This window comes from Phalacrocorax aristotelis, chromosome 1 (genome assembly GCF_949628215.1).
Source record: "Phalacrocorax aristotelis chromosome 1, bGulAri2.1, whole genome shotgun sequence".
Classification (NCBI taxonomy): domain Eukaryota; kingdom Metazoa; phylum Chordata; class Aves; order Suliformes; family Phalacrocoracidae; genus Phalacrocorax; species Phalacrocorax aristotelis.
In genome coordinates this window covers 173,292,871-173,313,118 of record NC_134276.1, presented here as the reverse complement: position 1 = coordinate 173,313,118, position 20,248 = coordinate 173,292,871, and the positions used below count along the sequence as shown (strand labels likewise).

At 38.4% G+C, this 20,248-nt stretch overlaps 1 protein-coding gene across 2 annotated transcripts in view; it reads left to right on the top strand.

Annotated features, from left to right (window-relative positions):
- TMTC2 (transmembrane O-mannosyltransferase targeting cadherins 2) overlaps nt 1–20,248 on the top strand; it is a 267,338-nt gene that overhangs the window by 148,944 nt on the left and 98,146 nt on the right. For both annotated transcript variants that reach the window (XM_075080710.1, XM_075080711.1), the window contains one exon: nt 6,586–7,414. In XM_075080710.1, the coding sequence (XP_074936811.1) occupies nt 6,586–7,414 (829 nt within the window). The remainder of the gene's footprint in view (nt 1–6,585; nt 7,415–20,248) is intronic.

Below are 20,248 nucleotides of genomic sequence, written 5' to 3'. Positions count from 1 at the left end.
TTCTTGAACTGAAGCTTATTATTCTTATCCTTTGGACATGGATATAGATAACAGATTGTTCCTTTCCTGTTTGCAGCAGTCATTTATGTACTAGAGGGCAGCTGTCATGTCTACACAGCTTATGTTCTTCATTTTTTTCTCATGGGACATGTTTTTCTAGATCACTAATCAGTCTCATTCCCTGCCTCTGACCTCTGTCCAGATTCTCCATTTATTTCTGAAAGTTCTGTGCTGGAACCAGACACTTTTAGGATTACTAGTATTAAGAAGAATGGAAGGATTACTTCACATGTCTTGAAGGGTGTGCTTTCATCTGTAGTCTCAGTACGGTGTTTCCCTTTTTAGCAGTGGTTTAAAAGAGTTGCTTGTGATCTGTGATAATCTCCAATGCTTCTCTGAAGAAAACCCCACTACTACTTGTTCCACATCTCATACTTGTGTAGCTTTAAGCAGTCATAGATGCCCCTGCCTTTTATACAGGATTATTTTTTCTGAACATTTTCTCTGCTTTTTCAAGATCATTTTGAATTCCATTTCTGCCTTCCAACATACTTGCATGTTCAGTGAGCTCTCAGCATTTTGGCTAGGGCAGAAAGTACAGCACCCTTCCTTCACTGCAAAACCTCTCAAATCATAGAATCATTTAGGTTGGAAAAGACCCTTAAGGTCATCGAGTGTAACCATTGACCTAACACTGCCAAGTCCACCACTAAACCATGTCCCTAAGCACCACATCTGCACATCTTTTGAATACCTCAAGGGATGGTGACTCAGCCATTTCCCTGGGCAGCCTGCTCCAATGCTTGACCACTCCTTCAGTAAAGAAATTTCTCCTAATATGCAATCTAAACCTCCCCTGGTGCAACTTGAAGCCATTTCCTCCTGTGTTGTCGCTTGTTACTTGGGAGAAGAGACCAACACCCACCTCACTACAACCTCCTTTAAGGTAGTTCTAGAAGGCAATGAGGTCTCCTTGAGCCTCCTTTTCTCCAGGCTAAACAACCCCAGTTCCCCTTGGCCACTGCACACACCGCGGGCTCATATTCAGCTGGCTGTTGGCCAACTCCGCTAGGTCCTTTTCTGCTGCGTAGCTTTCAATCCACTCTTCTCCCAGCCTATAGTATTGCATGGGGTTGTTATGACCCAAGAGCAGGACCCAAATGAGATTATGCCTTTTAAATAAAATGCAGCATGACTGTTGGACCACCTGTGCTCTGAGCAGTCTGGCAGTTCAGGATTAACTTTTGGTCCTAGTGGGCTTCTAACCTCCCGTGTTACGTTCTTGCTGCTGCAGATAGATGGATTAACCCTGGGTAGATATCCAAAGCATCACTATTGTCATGCTGCATTTGGCTGTGTAGACTTATCCTCAAAGAGAGCCTTCTCTGTTGCACTGATCATGCTCAAAGATTTGTCAAGCTAATGTAGTCCTTTTTGCTTATGTACTACCTCCAGTCATTCATACAGTTTCTGTTCTTAATGCAATTTATCTTTTCCCCTGTAGTCCTTATAACTATTTTTTCAGGTGAGAGGTTAGAGGTTGGGGTTGTTTTGTGGTTTTTTTTTTGTTTTGTTTTTTTAATTGAAAGATTCATATTAAAATATTCAAGATTTTAGAGGAAGACTTTGGGCAATTTCAAATGCCATTATTTATAACTCAATTTAGATTTTAATGAGGCAAGTCAACAGCAATAAGGACTGCTTAGCTTGTGCTACCTGCTAATTACAATAAAAAGATGTACACATAATCTTCAGCTGCTTTATGAACACACTGACTTCCTTGTTGAGGAAGAATTGTGTGGGTTAATAACACTAGGACTAAATGTCATTTAATATGTACAGTTGGTCACAATATTGGATAAGCTATAGACGTTCCAACTCGGAGGAGAAACAGACTTTCAGGCCAGCTGTTGTTGTATCACCAATGTAAAGGACTGAACCTCATTTAGTGGGTCATGTGAGCAGGAGCAAACTGGGCAGGTGGAGAGGGAGCGGTAAAGGCCACCACCAGCTCAGTAGTACAACCCAGCAGAGGTTGTGGCAAATAGCTTTGTTCCTTGTGTGGATATGTTTTGAACTCTAGTTCAGCTCAAAATAGGCTGAGCTGTGATCCAGGAGCCTCTACCTATTGTGGAAACAAGATACTGTCAGTGTAGTGATTTGGCAGTGTTTTGCTACTTTGGGAAGCCCCAGTTCTCAAGCCAACATATTTTTGAGGAGCTCTAATTTGGAAACGAAACTCCTGTGAGTAACGCCTCGTGACTTATCCTCTTTCTTTTCTGCATTTCCTGAGTTCTAAAAATAACATTTTGTGTGTGGTTAGCTCCAGTGATTTTGATATCTGGACTGTCTTGACTATGTGCTGTATATAATGCTGCTTTGTGAAATGGACATGGTGAGGTTAAAAGAATAATGTCATTTGAAAATGCTTTGGATACCACTTAGGTGATGACTGAGCTTTGGCAGGGGCTGCCCAATCAAGAAATCTGCTGCAGTGCCTTATTTAAGAGCAGTATAATGGAGTGAGGAATTAGGATTTAATGCAAGGGAAATGTGCAATGTGGGTGGGTCATGCAGATGGATTTTGGTACGGAGATGAAAAAGGTTTCTGCAGTCACAAACACTAAAATTGGAGTGGTGGTACTTGACTGTTAGCAGGCAGGAGAGATGTTAAATCTAATCTAAATCAGTGCTCATTTTTTCCCCAGATGAAAATGACTACTTATGAAAGGTTAGAGGATTTATGGGGGTGTCAAAACATATGGCAGATGGGCTGGATTAGGACTCATGAGTATAGTAATCCAAATCCTTTCTGCCAAGCATTACAGAGGATCTCTTCCTGCTGCTGGGCTACACCAAACGTACACAGTCAGAGGAGCACAGGCTGTCAGGAGGCTCAGAGGAAGAGTTGCTAGTGAAAGTGCTTGTCTGAGCAGAGTTCTTTTGAAAGCACTTTATTTGCAGGCAAAAGTCTGCTGTGGAACTGATTATATTATTTAATTTTAATAAATTGCTGTAACCAGTTTTTTTTCTTTTCCCTTTGGTTCACTGTACTAATCCTGGAAGAAAGTAAAGCCAAAATGTGAGCTAAACTGTTCTAATTATCTCTGACTATATTAGTACAGAGGGGTAGAAGCTGTGCAAAGTCATGAGTGTTGACAGAGGTAAAAAGGGGAATGAGTCTGTCATTCCCTTTCTGAGCCAATGCTATCTATGTGTAATTAAACAAAAAAACACAACACACCCAAAAACAAACAAAAAAGGACCCTACTTTAAGTTTTTATGACAGAAGTTTAAGTGTTAGGGAGGATTTTAGTTTTGGTTTTAGACTAAATCCAGAGGATCTCCTTTGAAATCTGAAAATTTACAGTGGCGCAGCAGTGTTACACACATTATTGGTAGCTGTAGTTAATGTGTAGTTAATTTTATAAAGATGTAAAGTTACTGGCTTTTGAGAAGGCCCATGTCTGAAAAAGTTTCTGGGGAAGGATGCAAACCATTTGTGCCTGAGGCAATGAGAGGATAGTTGCAATCTGCTCCTGTAGCCAGTTAATCAAGCTAAAAAATCCACCAAAGCTCCTCTAGTTAACTATTACTTTACATCATGATAAATTGATACGCTGCTTCAGAAAACCACCTACCAGGATAGTCTGAACTCCATGAGTGAATCCTTAGATATTTCATTTGACACTGGTGTAAAATGTTTTAAAAAAATAAATTGTTAAAGCATGAATGACAATACCGTATATAGGCACATTGTGTTCTTTGTAGAACCAAGAAGTGTGAGGAGCCGGATCTCACAGATCTTACATTTAAGCTTAAAAGGGGGCTGCAAATAGTTACTGCAGCAGTGAGGATGGATTAGCTCTGAGGTTCAGACTGTTTGCATTCTAGGGCTAGGAGCAAGAGGCAAGCTTTTCATTGTTACTTTTTTACTATGTACAAAGAAGATCTGAAAGTTTTTAGCAGGTTTCTCTATTATCCACAAGGAATGGCATATCTGCTCTGGCATGGTTTTGTCAAAGAACTTTGTAACATGAACTTTCTCAGCATTTAAATGAAAAGTGTGATTGTTTCTTCCAGTTCCTAAGTAAGTTTTGACAAAATAACAAAGCAGTCTAAGCAATCCATGAAAGCTCACTTCTCATCTGTTAATCAAGTTTCACTTGCTTAGTATTTGGGATGTCTTCATCTTTTGAGTGGTATATAGCCTTCCAGCAAAGACCTGCTCTGAATTTCTGATTAAAACAAACAAGAAAATGTACAAAAAAACGCATCTTCAACTTCCCAGCCTCTTTCTGTTTGAGCAGCATCCTCTTAAGACACTGTAAAGGGTGAAGAAAAAGAGAAAAAAAAAAGGTCAGATTTAAAATTTGAGAGTTGTTTATGTGCATGTTTGAAGGAAATAAGTTTTAAAATAACTGAGCCAGAGGGATGAGCAGAAAAGTTTTCCTGTAACAAAATATGATGGGAATGAAAGGAAAGTTGAACCAGGGACATAAGGTTTTACTACGAGGGCATACATGCAGATCCATGAAATCTGAATAATCTTTTTATTCCAAATATAAACTTAGTTGGGAGTTTCAGTGATAACCAGTTTACACAGCTTTATATCATTAAAAGAATTTAAACAGGTTTGGCAGGCAGGGATGAAACAGTATCTGAGATGAGTTGCAAAGTCTTATCCAGCTTACAAATAAAATAGGTTGCTACAGTAGGCTTTCTAAGGAGTATATTAATCATAAAGTGTAGATATGGGTTTTGATTGATTTATTACCAAAAAATTGTTGATTTTCCAGGATATAGAAATGTACAAAAGCTAATAAATCAACCTGGAATTAATATGGCAAATGAAATATGTGGACTCAGGTTTTGCTTCATGTATAAAAAGTGCCAGCATTTTTTAGGTGGTTCTGATAGAAGTATGTAAATATTCTCATTAGAAATTTGTTTGTTCCCTACTAATGCCTTCATTGAATTATTCCGTATTACTTTAATATTGAATGAATTAATCTAACTGCCATTAAATATTTCAAACTTCACAAGGAACAACTGTATAGAAATGTGAAAAGGACTAAATTTCTTCATTAGATAAGCAGATAAATTATGATGACTAGACCACACCTTGTTACTGGAACATCAGTAACCTGATGGTAGAAAACTATTAATAATAATTAATAAAATTAATTAATACTAAATATTAAATAATAATTATAATAATTGGCCTAAAATGAAGTAGCACAATCATCTGTATTTCATTATATCAAGGGGAGAGTCCCCCCATAAAGGAGAAAAATGAGCTGTTTGAAAGAAATAAGATAAAACATTCTAGTGTGAGGTGCTGCTTCTGAACAACTGAGGAAACATTGAATAACCGTCCCAGGAATGTGTAGTGTGAGACGGAAAAAACAGACCTAATAAAATGAAAAATGATTGGCAAATAATTCTGTGTAAAAACAGGAGGAAAGATTATCAAAGTGCTTACACTGTATTTGGAGCTATTTGGCAAATAGTTTTCCTTATAAAAGGCATCTGAGAAATTGAAATATAAAAATACACGTATTTTAGCTTTCACAGATTCTTCTGCAGAGAATAATCCAAACCAGCTTTCATTTAGGGCGCCCATGTAATTGAGAGCAGAACTTAAGCTCATCAGTCCTAGAAACAGGTGAGAAAATCTTGCTTCCTGATTCTCATTTAGGCAGAAGTGGTATGTTTCTGCAAGGATTTGAGTAAGTGCGTGCTTTGGGATGCCGTGTGGGGAACTCAACAAGCTGCTCCAGCTGGCAAATGTTAAGTTATTCCACAAATAAGTGGAGGCTCTTTTAGTTGCTAGCATGATGACATGGGTAGGTGGAGGCAGTTGCGAGCTTCACATAGTATTATTTAGATGGGTATGAAAATGTGAAAGGTTTTAGAGCTCTTATTTAATATGGTGTGCTTGAAGAAAAAACCCAACATATTGTTTAGCTGTGAGATGCAAAATAAGGTGGGACTTTCAGTATTAGGCACAGCTAAGGCTCCAAATGATCACTGTAATTAATAGGTAGGAGCTGGAAGACCTAAACATGGAATCTGTGTCTCTTTTCCTCTCTTGCCTTCTTGGAAAGTTTATTTGCTTCTCAGGTGAAATACATTAGGAGATACTTTCATTAGGGAAAACAGAACTGGAACGTTCTTTAAACTTTAAATCTAGTGAAGGTGAACCGGTGTTTTAGGAGTGAAGAAAGCATTGTGGGAGGTTATGTAGGACCCATTGTAAGGTTCCATAAACTCCTCTAAAATAAAGAGTTTTCAAAGGGTTACGCAACTAACTCTTAAGCAAGTACTGACAGCCCTAAGATCTCTAGATACAGGCTTGATACAGCTTAAATGAAAGAGCCCATTCTTTTAGTCTATGGTCAACAGCATACCCCAACGTTTTGTGATCTAAATATCAGAGGCTGAGATCTTTAGTGCTTGTTTCCATTACCAAAAAAAGGAGTTGTATCAGATATTTCTTGATTCCTTTTTTTTTTTGTAATTTCCAGAGTTAAACAACTGGTGTTGATTTACGCTGATCTTTTTTGTTTGTTTGTTTTTCAGAGAAAGAATTTGACCCTTTTCTTCAGCATTGGTTTATTGACCTCCTGGGGGACTGCACTGCTGGGTGTCCGCTTATACTGGATGGGCAACAAGCCCCCGAGTTTTTCCAATTCTGACAATCCAGCAGCTGACTCAGACAGTTTTCTCACGCGCACACTGACCTTCTTTTACCTGCCAACCAAGAACCTCTGGCTGTTGCTGTGCCCAGATACCCTCAGCTTTGACTGGTCTATGGATGCAGTGCCTCTTCTGAAAGCAGTCAGTGACTGGAGGAATCTACACACTGTGGCCTTCTATGCTGGACTCCTCCTCCTTGCCTACTTTAGCTTGAAGGGCTCCAGCAATGAGAGAGAATGCAACGGGAAAACTGTAATGAATGGCAAGCAGAATGCTAATGGGCACAGCTGCCACTCAGAGATGGAGTACAAGACACTGGAGGTGAAGTCAAGCTTTTCATCAAAAGAAGAGAATGGTATAAAAAAGCATGAAATGCAGAAACTGCAGCTTCCTTCAACTGAGAACATTGTCATTCTGTCTCTGTCTTTGTTAATAGTGCCATTTGTTCCTGCCACAAACCTATTTTTCTATGTTGGCTTTGTAATAGCAGAGCGTGTGCTGTATGTTCCTAGTATGGGCTTCTGCCTGCTGGTTACAGTAGGTGTCAGGGCCCTTTATGTCAAAGCCCAAAAGCGCTTTCTGAAGAACTTGGTTTTTTGTTCCACTGCTGCATTAATCGTTTTCTATGGGCTCAAGACTGTTGTCAGGAATGGGGACTGGCAGAATGAGGAGATGCTGTACAGATCAGGGATAAAAGTAAACCCTGCTAAAGGTAATTTTTGCTCTTTATGGTGAATGTTGATTCCTATCTGTCTGTGCCTTGAATTGTCCGATTTTATCAACTGTATCTAAAGAGGATGCTTCAGGAAATGCCCTTTTAAGTTTCAGTAGTATGTACCTTAGTAAAAAAATGAGGAAAAGCAGGAATGTGTTTTGATTAGGTGTTACAGGTTTGACATTGACATGGATAAAATTAGACCCTAAGGTAAGAGGATACTTTCTTTTTCATTGATCTTAGTTCTGCATTTTGGAATCAAAGATGCATTATTAGTATTGCAGACCCCACCCTGGCAATTTTCCGTTTGGAGTCTGGTATCTGTCACCCTAATGAAGGTTTTTCAAATATTCACCAAATGTTCTGTTCTCTGTGACTGCAAAATATAAGAAATAGTAAAGGACAGCATCAGGGAGGTGCTATTTTTCTATTTCATCTGATGCAAATAACGTCAATACTACATAATAAAAATGAGGAAATGAGGTCATATTATTTAAGCTAGGAAATTACTGTAGTTCCTCCTGCATACAAGTACTGTAAAGAGTTATTGTCAAATACTTATGCCTTCCTGTTAATGTATAAATGCTAGCTATTCGTAATATTGCCCAGCTACTTCTCTCAAAGGCTGTATCTATGCCATAATGAAATGTGACTGCAGCTAGTGTAAACAACATCCAAACAGGCAGTAAACCGGCGAGTTTAGGCATCAGTAACAATGTTTAGCTGTGGCTCTGTGGTTTCAGCATGTACAGCAGATGCAGCTGGGATCCTGAACTCCATGTTGCCTGGCTTTACTGCTCTCGGCAGATGAACGAGTTTATAAAAGAACGGTCAAAATGTCACCCATGAGTGCAATGTAGGCATTGACTAAACCGTTGTTATTTACAGTTCATCAGAAGTGAGAGAGGATGACCTGAATGCTTTACCTTTCTGTGAAAGAAAATTTGTCAGTGCTTGAACATACCACACTTGAGTTTTTCCAGTTCTCTGCCTAGAAGCCCATTATATAATGCAAAGTAATCTGCTGACAGAGGTATGCTTCTTGGTTAGACAGTTATATTACGCCGTAGTCTAAAAGCTGTGGTAGTAAGAGGCAAATGCAGGTGTTACTGTGAGCTGATAGGGAGTGAAAAAGTAGATTTGGCAGATAAGATGCCTTGCAAAGCAGCTTTATAGTAGCTTGTCAATCGTCAGTCTGATTTTGTAACTCTTCTTCATATGCTCTGTCGCCCTAGGTAAAATTATTAAACTTGTTGCTGCGGTAAGTGACTTTCTGTTAACTGAATAAGCACATCCCATTTCTTTCAGTTTTTGTTTTTTTCCAAAACCAGTGCAGGAGGGTAAGAAATGAAGAGAAATAACTCCTAAATATACATAATATAAATCGCAGTGAGACAGCACACCAGAGTGATTATATGATGTTCTGAGACTTAGCAGTTTAGTGACAATGTAAAGCTTGCATTAAAATGTTGGCATTCCTTGGAAAGAGTGTGTATGCACTTGATTAAATAGTTAATGTTATGTTCTATTTTTGTCCTCAGAGGAGATGCCCAGATATCCCAGACTCTATTAATAGTTGTCTGCTTGCTTTGAGCCACTTTTCATGATTTAAAAAAAAATAAAATCTAGTTTTTGTGCTATAGTGTAGGATTGGCTGCAGTGTTGTCTGGAAATTAAACTACTGAATATTATGCTCCCAAGAGACAAGGCGAGCTATTTTCATCATACACATTTCAGTATGCACAGACTTATATATATATGATTGTCTGGTTTCTTGCCATATAAGCTGACATTAAGTTTCTTGTAAGATATGCAAAAGCAAAGACAGCATGTCAGTGTGGTGATATAGACATGACTGAGCTGACTGTAAATCTCCTTAAAATATCCCGTTAAACTTCTGCTGAATATTTACTAGCCCACACACATTGTAACAAGGCTGGGTATCAGAAACTCCCAGCTAAAGCGACCTGTCACCCAACTCTATTCATTATTGTGAATACTTCCTAGATTATCCCTGGCTTTGACTATGCTAATTTTATTTTCTATTTCTCATAGAATCAGGCAAGCCTGACTGGGCTAGACTGGCTGCCAATCCTGCCAAAGCATTAGGAGATCAACAATTCAAACTACTCTTCAGTAATTAAATGAGGTTGATGTAGGAAAAACAATTTATTTTTGTTTGCCTCTTTTTTTAGTTTTATGAATGCTACTGATAAATAGGCTATTCAGACAGTGAGACAATGGACTGCTCAGTCAAACGGTAGAGTGGAGAAGTGTTTTCCTTCTTTTAGGCTGTTAAGAAGAGGCTACCACTCCTCATTTCTGTTTTCCTCGACTCGCAGCCGTTTCTCCTCATGAATATTTTCTTACTTCTCATGATTTCTGAGCAGCAGAATCATATTCCCTGATGGTTCTGCTTTTCCTTTCTTCTCCTGCAAAGAGCTTCTGAGAAAGAACTACTTCTGTCCTAGGGTAAAAAGCAAAAAAGGATCCCTTCAGAAACTCCCCTTGTGGGAACTGATAACGAAGTAGAAATCTGCAAAGACTGGTTTTGCTAAAGGAAGGAGCTGATCTGTTTTGTTGCAGATCAGTCTGTATTCTGGCCTAGCAGGATGAAAGCTCCGCTGCGGCTGGATGCTGTGCAACAACACTGGGCTGATGTGCTGTACTAGTAAGGTAATTTGAGAAGCAGGCTATTAGCACAGGTGCAATTTTGTACTAATGCAACGGAACTGCTTCGGAAATTGAGTTGTCTCACATGGTGATGGTTTATAATCCTGTCCTCTGCGTTGTAGTACGTGTAATAATATCTCTTCTGCTGCTGTGGGATTTTGAGGCAAAGTGGTTCAGTGGCTTCTCCATCTTCAGTCCTCAGTGAAGAAATGGGCATTCAGCGCCTTGCCAGCACTTTCTTCTGGACCCCTCATGGGCACCTTGCAGGCAGAGAAGTAGAGTTCTGCCTCAGGTGAGAAAGCCCCTACCCCTGCAGGCAGCCACAGCCTTTATGCAATTTACATTTCTGCAGGCTGTTTTTGCCAATCACTGACAAACCTGGAAAAATACTCAAAAACACAGTGCATGGCTCATCTCTTAAACCCCAAAATACATCATGGGAGAGTCACATGAGTAGAAGGTGGTGATGGTGATGCTGAGCCACTGTGCCTGTGCCAGTTTTCCTGGCCACCTTGCTGTGCAGCAAGCAGCTGCCGGCCCTTAGCTGGTGGAGATGTAACGAGGACTTGGGATGCCTTAGCTGCATCTGTTACTGGGCTTGTTCATCTGCAGTTTTGGTTATGACTAGTATTTCAAATATCTCTAAAGTGATCTGAGTTTTTTTCTTGTTAGAGCAGTTTGTCAGCACTTGAGGGAAAAACAGGGAAGACTGATTAATGTGGTTTATGGATTCTGAAGTGGCTGTATGCATGTTTTGACACTAGGGAGGGAAAGGCACAAGTGTTTCTCTGTGCTGCCTTCAACTTAATGAACAGCCCAAGTGACGTAAACCAGCTCACATTATTTGAGTGTTCTTTTATAGTGAAGGAAGCCTCCTAAAATGTAAAAACAAACAAAAAAGTTAAAAATGGGTGGTAGCTGTCATGTTTTTTTTCAATTAAACTGAGAGTCATTCTGTGGCGATGATTACCTCGTGTTTAGTATAAAATTATGTCACACAAAATAATTGTTGTCATTATGCCTTATCTCCTCTAGTTTTCTCTGTAGTACCAAAAGTTGGCTTCAAAAAGCATAATCATTTTCCTCCAGGCTATTTTGTACCTTGCAGTCCACATCATAATGATCTTTGATGTTCAGATATATTTGTTGTACTGTTTTAGACACTGATTAAAGAAGTAGAAGATAAGAGAGGCTTAGACTGTTAGACTGCTGCAGGGTTATTAGTTGCTTGGTCATATTTACTGATGAAATTTTAGTCTCCTGGTGTTTGCTGTGACATTTGTAAGTAAGCTTTGAAGGTCCTTCATGGAACTAGTTGACCTGCTAAACCAAGTGGGTACTTAATTTTAACCATGCATTCAGGTCTTGCTAAATTCATATATGAGACTACTCTTTTTGCACTGGTGTACAGCAAGAAACAGAAGCTAAGCTGCACCCGACAGCAGTATTACCACATTATTTTGGTGCTATACCTGGTCTGATAAGCCCTGTCTCACAGAAGACGCTGGTTTAAATTGGCATGAGAACTTTTGGCTTCAGAACCAGTTCTGTATGTTGCTTAGATGTTTGTCCCTGTTCCATCATGTATTGGTGTTAACACAACATTGTATGTTCACATCTTGGGCAGGTCAGTGGGACTTGAATATGTGATTCATTCCTTTCCTGACTCAGTTCTGCAGGAAAAAAAAATAGTTCCTTAATATCTGTTACATAAAGACAAAGTTGGGGTGAGATGGTTGAGTTTCTTGGTTTAAATAAACTCTGCTGTTGGAGTCAAATTGCTTAGATGTTCCTGATAGGTGATTGACACAAAAACTAAGGCAAAAAAAAATTTTGCGGCAAAATCATTCAGATCATCTGTTCTTTAAAATTATTCCTTCTTTGAGATAAAAGTCCTACTTCGAGTTAAAAATCCTGTTCTTAGCATCTTGCTTCTTATCTATGTTACCCTGTTATTCTCAGTGGGCAGCAATAAGACCAAGACATGGTGTTGACAGAGAAGAATATAGAAGTTGTTCCATAAGAATATAGAGAGCCAATTTACTTCTATCTTTCCACTCTTCCTCCTGTTCCCAGTTCTTATGAGTATGAATCACTCAATTTTGCTTAATGTTTTCAGAAGGTATCCTAATACTGAAATACTCTTCTGGACCACAATATTCCTTTTTCCCTGTCCTACTCTTCTTTTTTTTTCCCCCTTTACAACAGGGTTATGAGATCTTCCTGCCTCATTCTGCCGTATTTTTCCCTGTAGAAGATTTAAAGAACTTCTTTTGCTTTCTTTGGCATCTTTGATATAGCATTCAGCCTTTAATCAGTTTCACTCCCTGGAACTTCCTGGATATTTACCTTTTTTCATTCTTTTTACTCTGTTTTTATTTTTTTTTTTTCTTTCCCTCCCCCTTATCGTCAGTTTAGCACAGGACTGGTAAGGATTGCTTCTGTATGTGAATGTTAATATATGAATATGAAGTTCAGATTGTGAGGCATCTTAGTTAACAACAAGGTATGGAGTAGCCGTATGCTCATCTAAGCAGTCGTAAAAAAGTAACAATTGCATTTTTGTTTCATTTGTAGTTTTAATGTCATTTTATGTAATTAATTTACTGTTTAGTTTGCTAATGCCATCTCCTAAATAAAATTGAAGGAATTCTTAAAGCTGAATTTAGAATTTAGCTTATTTGATCTCATCTATGTAGCACAATACTTGCCTTTCGATTTGAAATGCAAAAATATGATCATTGTCTTTAGTATTTTTTAAAACACCAAATTTCATCTTGTTATCCATGTTGAATATCTTGCAGTTTTAATTTCCTCTTTATTTTACCATCAGTAATGCAGCAAGCAAATGTATTTGCTATACATACTTTTTAAAGCGTTAGCGTGTGTGTGTGTGAAAACATGTGAGTTACTTTCCATTTACATAAATTTTTTATTGTTAAAAAGGCACCCAAATTTGTTCTCACCCAAGAGTTGCTCCTCTGATTTAAAAAAAAGAAAAAAAGAAAAAAAATCCATGCCTGTCATTGCAGAGATTGTATGCTCTAGTTCTGTGCACTTGGGTAGAAGTAAATACTAGAAGCTGTTTCCATCTGATTTGACAGCTTGCTGCTGTTATCCTTGTCTACTCTTAGAAAATGATTTCTTGCTAACCGTAGCTGTCAGTTAGAGGTCCCTTCTTCAGCAGACAGTGAAACTACCAACTAGTAGTGCAGTGAGGAAAAGTAGTTGTTATACCTTGTAGTAAACTAGGTGAAGAAGCCATATTTCCCTCGAACAAAAAGGGTGCAATAAACCAGTATTTTCCATTATTATTAATATTTCTGTATCACTAGTGATGATGGGAGACAGAAGGAGAAGAAATACTTTAAAGTATGGCATTCTTCAAATGTGGTTATTAAGAGCTTACATTTTGCTGACAAGAAGCTGGGTTGTCTTGTAATACCTTTAGAGTCTTGTTTTCGATAGCTATTGCTCTGGCATGCAGCTAGTTGTTCACCACACTTTTTTTATGCCTCCTAAATAGAGTAGTGTAATTTTTAACAAACACCACATCAGGCATTTAAAACTACTTTGGGCATTTGGGATTGCATGTCAGTGCTTTGGTGCATATATTCTTTTTTTTGTATGCAATTGGCAGTAAGACTCCAACTCATCTTTGGGCCAATAGCCCAAAATATCACTCTGCACAGTAATTATTTCTTGCTTCTTTGGTTCATTTCACTTCAGTAGTAATAAAATCACTCTAAAAGTGGTAAAGGTCTGACTCGAATAACATTGCTGGGAATGAAAAATGCTGTTTTTGAAAAACAAGGCTTAAGAGGGAAAGTCATTTCAGTGCGCAGATTGCCATAAAACAGCAGATTTTAAAAATATAAAACCTGCTAATAATTATACATAAAAGTTTTGCATAGTATCACTGTTAAGAAATATCAGTTATATGAACATAGCATCTGGAATTAGCTATTCACGAGTTTGTTTTAGGTTTGCTGATGAGCTCATCCTTAGCCTTTGAACAAGCCACTTTAATCTCAGTTTTTGTCTCTGGAATGGAACTCACGCTACCTGTTTTCATTAGACATTGGATCTTTTTTTTTTAAATTTTGATGATTCATTATTCTACTACAACCTCTCTACATTTATGAGTGTAATACCCCTACTAAGCTAGCTGCTAAATAAATATCAGGATACATAGTCATTATGGTGATTTCTGGCATACTACTAAGTCAACTTTTTTAGAAGTAATTGTCAGAGAAACACAGCACCAACTAATCATCAGTCTTCCCAACACCTTCACCAGAACTTTCCGGATCTTAATCTTTTGACTATGTGTTACATGGATATTTTCCTTGACTTCAATTATTATTTTCAACTTCGGTCAGAAACTTAAGTTTGGCTATTTTTCTGAGAAAAAGCTACTGTAAAGGTAGTATACCTTCTGTCAGTGTTGCAAAATGTTTCCAACCATCAGAAATAACCCTTATAACAAGTACTGTATGGGGAGATGCACACGATAATGAAATGGTCTTATATAAGTAAAAAGGTCAAAGGTTATGGTTACATATTAAAACTATAATTAGTAATACAGACATTTGTATGGCTATATAAGTCTGTTACTGCCATATATAAATTACATAGGATATACCATGGTAAATTTGGTGTCTTTGTTCATAACAAAAATGACAGAATTTGAAGTGTAACTGTTGTACAGTGTCTGTTAGAGTTCTTGAAATAAGTAGGAAATACTTTTTCTATCTGCCACTCATAATAGCTTTAAGAGAGAAAGATCAGCTAGTAAGTGAACCACATAGAATTGTTTGGAAGTTAAATAAAAAGGCTGCTCTCTGAAAATAGTGTAGGGCGCTCTAAATGGGTGGTGCTGCTGCCCTGGATGACTAGAAAGTGTAGAAGGAATGGCCATTAGTAAGTTGTTTGGAAAACAGCCATAGTTATCTAGCGCATTTGAGCATCCCACAGGCAGCCCAGCCTCAGCAAAACAGTCTGGTTATGCTAAACATGTTGGAGAGATGAAGGAAAGTGGTTTACACTTCAGTTCAAAGTCTGAATTTATTCTCCAGTGACAGTGTTCTCTCCCTCAGTTCTTCAGTAGTGCTGTAATTTCCTTTGAAACCCAAGTCACTGTGGGATATCTACTACTTCTTCAGCAGGATTCCAGAAAGGTCAATATTCTTCCTTTGTATAGAGGGAGGACTGGAAACAAGGATACTGCTTTTTTTTTTTTTCCCCCTTGAATGCAGTCCAACAGCATCCCTAATATGTGAATCTTAAATAGGAGGGGGACAGGAAGAGAATCTGTTATTAACTACTAGCTAGACTTTTTTACTCTTTGCATATACTAAGAATTTAAAGAAATAAACAATTTTGAGGCATGGGCTTTTATTACCCTATTTTGAGACATGGACTCATCAGGCTGTTATTTCTTCCCCTATGTTCGCTGAGGTGCTCTGCAAAATCATTCAAAAACTCATCTGTGCTAAAAACTACAGTGCAAAAAAACCCCACCCCTGGTCAAGGAGGGATTAACTTTGGCAAGATGTCTTTTTTGTAGCATATCAAGTGAAATGGTTTGGTGTTTTCTTTGCCAGAAAATGATAGATTTTATTTTCCAGTTTGGTTAAAAGACAGACCTTCAGTCCATATTCATATGTTCCATGGAATTAGCCTGATTTTTCTGAGTGGAAAGATTTACTATTAATTAGAGGGAAAAAAGTTTATCCAGATTGATTCTCAAGCTGAGCAAGTTTAAGTGCATTAGTCATCCAATTGTTGTATTATTTTACTTTTTTTCAAAATATGTCAACAAACTTTTCTTTACATACTGATTTTCACCATGGGTTACATGTCTTCATTTTCCTATCCATAATGGATTTCATACCAGTACACCCTGAGGTCCCGTTACATAAATCTGGTAGAGAAACTAACCTTTAATATGAACAGGATAGTAATTTACAAACATGCCTCTTTGTACCTTTTCCGGCAGTGTAAAATCCAGGTGTAGATTGATAAACACAAAATATTTCATTTAGATTTCCAATACCCTTCCTTTGTAAGGGGGAATTTTATTGACATGCAGTCTTGGACTGTCATCATTGCCAGCCCTCACACATGCAAAAATTAAAAGATGCCTGATGCAATTATAGTATGTGCAAAAGGCTTGCACATGGTTACAGAAGAGATCACAAAGTAGAGGGACTGAATGCTCAGTGTCCTTTCCTTCTCTTTGCTTGGATGCTCTAGCACACTGAACTTTTCTTTCCATTCTTAGAACACAGAAGGGATTTGGAACATGAACTATTAAAGGTGCTAGTTGATCATTTTAGTGTCTTCAGTTTCACTGCTGGCAAAAGATGGAGGAAGTAATTTTATGCCCCACCTTCTTCCCTGCCACCTGTATTTCCATATGTATGGGCTGGCAAAGCTTCACTGGCTCTGCCTTGCCTTAATAAGGGATTTAAAACAAAACAAACAAAACCATACAACTTCAAGTGTCATGAAAAGCCTGCTTCCTGCATATGCACTAATTTGCCTCTTCCAAGTGTGACACAGGTCGTCTGAGCACTCTGACAATTCTCTGGCTTTGACAAACCCTAGCGCTGATTTCCTTCCCCGCCACCCCGTGGCTACTCTGGCACGTTTCCAGGACACTGTCCTCTCTCTCTTCCCCTTTCCTGGAGAGGAGCCAATGTGATCCATCTACTTTTAGCTTTGAGGACCAGGGCTGTCATTTCAGTCGGTTAAGTGCATGATACCACTTCTGCAGGAGGCTGGCTTACAGTTCACCACTTGGGACATAAGTGATGATTTTGAAATATATAATTGATTTTTTTTTTTAGAACCATGCCTGCTGTTTGAAAAGTTACGTAATTTCACAGATTTAGTACATGGTCACCTCCTTGCCTGAGTCAGCTTGGCACTCGGAAGAGTTCCTCAGGGTTAATCCTGAGTTGTCGGGGGCGCCCAGAGTTCTCCTCTTCCACTTGTATTGTTCTGCTGCTCTGGCCTCCTCTCACTTTCCTGAATGATTTGAGTCCATTGCCTCTACAAAATACAATTCCTTATGAGAGTTTTGGGTCAGCGCTGGTTCACTGCTTGGTTCCTGACCCTTGTGAAGTTTCGTGATATGGGAACTTCATGGCAGTAATGGCTTATGGTTTCACACGCTTGCAGCACATGCATAGATGATGAAGCTGTGCAAAGGTGTGATTGGGCTCTGCTGTGAACCAGACATGACTAGATTAGATATTAAAGGTACTATGATCTGCCTTTTCTATTTTATTTTTCCTAACCTGGATCAATATATTTGTCTGATCTATACCATAGCCTTACCAAAAACCATTTTAGCATGAGGGGACAGGGTGACAGAACTGAATGGACTTGGAAGGTGGTAGGTGCAGGAATTCCTTAAAATGGTAATTCCACCAGAGCTGCTGTATCCTGAAGTAACCCCCAGCAGTTACCGCCTTTGACAATGGGATTTCTATTGAAATAAAATGTAACCTGTGTTTATCAGCCTTCCAGTATTACCTTTTTGTCAGATGAAAAGCTATTTCCTGATGTGTTGGGGTGTGCCAGCACAGCTTGGAAGGTGGAAAAGTATTGTATTGTCAACAAGTCCATGCTCTTGCAGTAGTTTTAGCTTAATCAGGGTATCTTTGTCAGAGTTGCAACAGTAAACAAAAGTGAATTGTCCAAAGATTGTGAAATGGGAGGACGCATCCAGAACAAGATGCACGTTGGTGTTGTGTTTGCATATTTATAAAGAATACCTACAAAGTTGCAGTGAGGTTTTGTTTTCTGGTTTGAATCTTTTTAGAGGTTTTGCAGTATGAGCAGGGGCTTTATGGGCTGAATCTGGTTTACAGGACAGCTTTGTCTAGGCTATTATCTTTCTTTTGTGGGAGAAGTGGAAGGACTGTTCATATAGGATGCTGGCTGTACTGAGACGACTCCTGGGAGACGTAAGATGGTACCTCCATCTGAGAGATGAGTGGTTGGGAAGCATGTTTCTTCCTGAATTACTCTGTTGACTAGTAGTGAGTGAGGGCTGTGCTGTTAAGAGTTTCTATAATGTTACCCTGAAAATATTTTACACTGCTAATACATAATTAAAAACAATAAGGAAGTGTTATTTGGTCCTGTGGCACCTCAAAGGAAAGTCCTGGAGAGAATTTCTTCATACAGTAGTTTGTCGTGTGTTGTGAATCAGGGTGTGTAGCAGAAGTGTGAGAATGTGAGTATGCCTATAATTTTTCTTTGATGGCTTGCTTTATTCATGCTGCTTGCTAAAGACTCTGTTAGTGTATTATTTATTATTCAGCCAGACTGCAGAGCCCTCACACGCTTGAGATTAGGTGCATTAAAGCTAATTTGTTTACCAAAATCTGCAAGTATGTCCTAGGCAGAATGAGGAGTTCATACTCTAGACTAAACAGAATAAATGGTGAAGCCTAAGAACACTTTACCAGCTGCTCAGTCTCATCCCTCAGGTTCATTGAGCTACAGAGCCACTGTGCTATCCTTGGAGGAAGAAAAGTTAATTTTCTGTAACACAGCAAGTGGAATGGGCATATCAGACAGTGATGCTGAGCATAGTTGAGTGTGTCATGCATTCATACCCATTTGCGTCAGGGTTTCAAAACTAAAACAAAATTGAAGCACTGCCTGCAAAAAGTCAGTTAGTTTAGTACCCATGCTGACAAGGTGCTGGATAGCTTTCAGAGCTCTACATAGTTTTCAGTAATGTTTTTCTTTCACCTGCTGTCATTCCAAAAGCCCTGGAATTGATGAACAAATGAAGTGTTGAACAAAAATATAAATAACATTCTTAATAAAAAGAAGAATAATATATAAAAGTTAGGAGGTGGTAAATCTCTAATATAGTCTATCTCAACATTACCACATATCCACTGATATAAAAAAAAAATCAATGTATAAAGTAGATTAAACTCATAAATTATGGGTATATAGAAACCATTCATCCCTTTAGGAAACAAGAAACAGGGCACTTTTGCTGCTGGGTTAGTAAAATGAGGTAACTTGATCAAAATGGGTCTTATTAACAAGTGAAGATTTTAGAGGAAAAATTGCAAATTATATGAATGAATTTATGACATTTTTGAAAAAATATTTTTTTATTTGGAATAATAGGAAAATATAAGCACCTTGTACAAACCGTAATGCAGAACTTATGCAAAACCTATTCCACTTTCAAAGTAGTAACCTTTAGCTTTTACATGAACTTTTCTGTTCTCAAACCACTTAAACATGATCTAATTGATCTTCTGAATATCTTTGTAAGAGATAGTGGGTCTGTACGGTAGAAAAACTATTTAAAATGTTGAGCTCTCTTCATTGTCTTGTTTTGAGTGCGCAACTGAGCTTTCAGAATTTTCACTGGGGAAACCTATTGTGCCTCCGTTCGTGAAACTCTTTCCCCCTCTAGAACAAAGTGATTGCCTGATGAAATGTGAATGCTAAAGACTGGAGCACCGCTCTGCTTTATCAAACAGTACCCTTGAAAGGAAAAAGCCATAAGCGGCTGATGAATTTAACCTTTCAACAAGGAGGAAAAGGTGTTGTTCTTTATAGCTATGGTTATAACCTTTCAAATGTGAATGATGTAACTAGTGCTGTGCTCTTTCTTCATGCATTACCAAACAAAGGTAATTTGGAATGTTTGGGTATTGGAAACTTGTTGACCTCTGCTGCAAATCTCAGCCTGGCTTTTGTTGTGGTTTTTTTTTTTTCCCCCAATAGGATGAATTTTCCATTTACAAATGTTGGTCTTAATGTTTCAACTTCTTTCTCATGAAGTAGACCACACTCAGAAGTCCTCAAAAGACTCAAAGGCATGTCAGATTTTACAGCTGCTTCCCCCCCCGCCTTTTAAATGCAAGCTTTGTCTGCTCCAAAATGTGCTTTAGGAAGGAATACCCTTTAACAGAGGTTAGGAACATAGACCAAAATATAAAATGTGTACACAAATATCAATGTTGCCACAATGTTTAAACTGTAAGTAACTTAGTTTTCATGGCCCTCCTTTTGTGAGAATACTAATTATATGGGGAAATGTTCCTTACATCTCTCTTCTGTATTGCAAGAACACTTCCTCTGCTTCCTTTGCTTCAGTCCTCCAGA